The sequence below is a fragment of the Myotis brandtii genome, unplaced genomic scaffold (assembly GCF_000412655.1).
Source record: "Myotis brandtii unplaced genomic scaffold, ASM41265v1 scaffold633, whole genome shotgun sequence".
In the NCBI taxonomy this organism is placed as follows: domain Eukaryota; kingdom Metazoa; phylum Chordata; class Mammalia; order Chiroptera; family Vespertilionidae; genus Myotis; species Myotis brandtii.
In genome coordinates this window covers 2,557,043-2,558,525 of record NW_005370423.1, presented here as the reverse complement: position 1 = coordinate 2,558,525, position 1,483 = coordinate 2,557,043, and the positions used below count along the sequence as shown (strand labels likewise).

Sequence of the window (1,483 nt, the reverse complement as noted above, 5' to 3'; positions counted from 1 at the left end):
AGCAGCCGCCCCCACCCAGCCAGCACCTCCCCAAGCCCAAGGGGGACGCGGCCCTGAAGATGCGGGCCTCCCTGCGCATGACCCGCTACCTCGAGTCCTGGGGTGCCCAGCGGCCCTTCGCCCACCTCAACCACCGCGAGAGCGTGAGCAGCAGCGAGACCCCTGTCCCCAACGGCCGGCGGCCCAAGGTAGGACCCGTGCTCCCTCGAAGGGGGCAGCAGAGCCTGTGCTGACGTGTCTCCCGGCCGACCCTCACTCTCTCCACCTGTGACGTGGGTGCGGTTTCTGCCCCGCCTCCCGGGGATGTGGAGGGTGTGCCAGGGCGCCCGGGCTGTCTCCGCCCTCCTCATTCCCCAGCCGAGTCCAGTTTGGTCCAGGGGTGGTCCCACACCCCCACACCTGCCCGTGTGTCTGAGGACTTAGGCCGAGACCCGGGATGGACTCCGCCTGCGTTCTGGAGGCTGACAGTCTCTCCCCCTCCCTTCCAGGCCATCCCTCTGCGGCGCCACCGCACCCCCGACAGGTAGGTGTGCTGTCCCCTCCCCTTCCCAATGGCCTGCCTTTCCCGCCAGCCCTGTCCCAGTCACCTCCTCCAGGCAGGCTGCCCTGACCTCTGCGCGGGTCCCTGGGGTGATGCTGGGTGCGTGTCTGATTCCAGAAGTGCGTCTCCCAAGGGGCGGTCGGAGGACGACGCCTATGATGACGAGATGCTGTCAGCCATTGAGGGGCTGAGCTCCACGAGGTGAGGGGCCTAGATCTCTGCGTGCCCTGCTCCCTCGAATGGGCCCCGCATGTGGCCAGGTCACCCAGGTGGCCAGGTTCCCCCCAGGTGGCCAGACTCTCCCAGTGTCTAGGGCCCCCCATGTGGCCCAGCTGCAGTCATGTCCTGGGAGCTCCTTCCCCTCCCTGGTGCTGCCTCCTGAGAGGGGGGCCCTGCCCCCTGGCCATCCCTTCCCCCGGGGGGCCCTCCCACTCCCCACATCTCACTGCCCTTCCTGCCCCCCAGGCCCTGCTGCTCCAAGTCTGACGACTTTTACACCTTCGGGCCCATCTTCCTGGAGAAGGGCTTCGAGCGAGAGGTGAGCGCCTGGCCGTCCCGGGAGGGGCCTCGGGCCCTGGCTGTTCAGGGACGTGGAGATAAAGTGGGGGAACTGGGGGTGGGGAGGGGAAGGGTCCCCTCTAGACACCAGATGGAGACAAATGAGAGTTGATCGTCAAGGAGGGTGAGGTGCTTTAAGGTGATTGAGTCGGCCGAAGGGGTCAGGGCACGTGGCCCTGTGGGGCCTCTGCTGTCAGGCCGCCCCTCACGCTCTCCTGCCCCCAGTACCGCCTGGCGCCCATCCCCCGGGTCCGCCACTACTTCGCCTGCGCCAGCCTCGTCTTCGTCTGCATCCTGCTGGTCCACGTCCTGCTCATGCCCAGGTCAGTCGGGGTGGGCAGGACGGTCAGCCCACCGGGGTCAGGCGGGGGTTGGCGGCGGGCA

At 68.2% G+C, this 1,483-nt stretch overlaps 1 protein-coding gene across 1 annotated transcript in view; it reads left to right on the top strand.

The window, feature by feature from the left end:
• The window catches only part of ADCY7 (adenylate cyclase 7), a 33,268-nt gene that overhangs the window by 23,744 nt on the left and 8,041 nt on the right, over positions 1 to 1,483 (top strand). Inside the window, 5 exon segments of the mRNA XM_014528401.1 lie at positions 1 to 188; positions 489 to 523; positions 659 to 742; positions 1,007 to 1,079; positions 1,325 to 1,422. The exon segment at positions 1 to 188 is cut by the window's left edge and continues 10 nt beyond it. Of these exon segments, the coding sequence (XP_014383887.1) occupies positions 1 to 188; positions 489 to 523; positions 659 to 742; positions 1,007 to 1,079; positions 1,325 to 1,422 (478 nt within the window).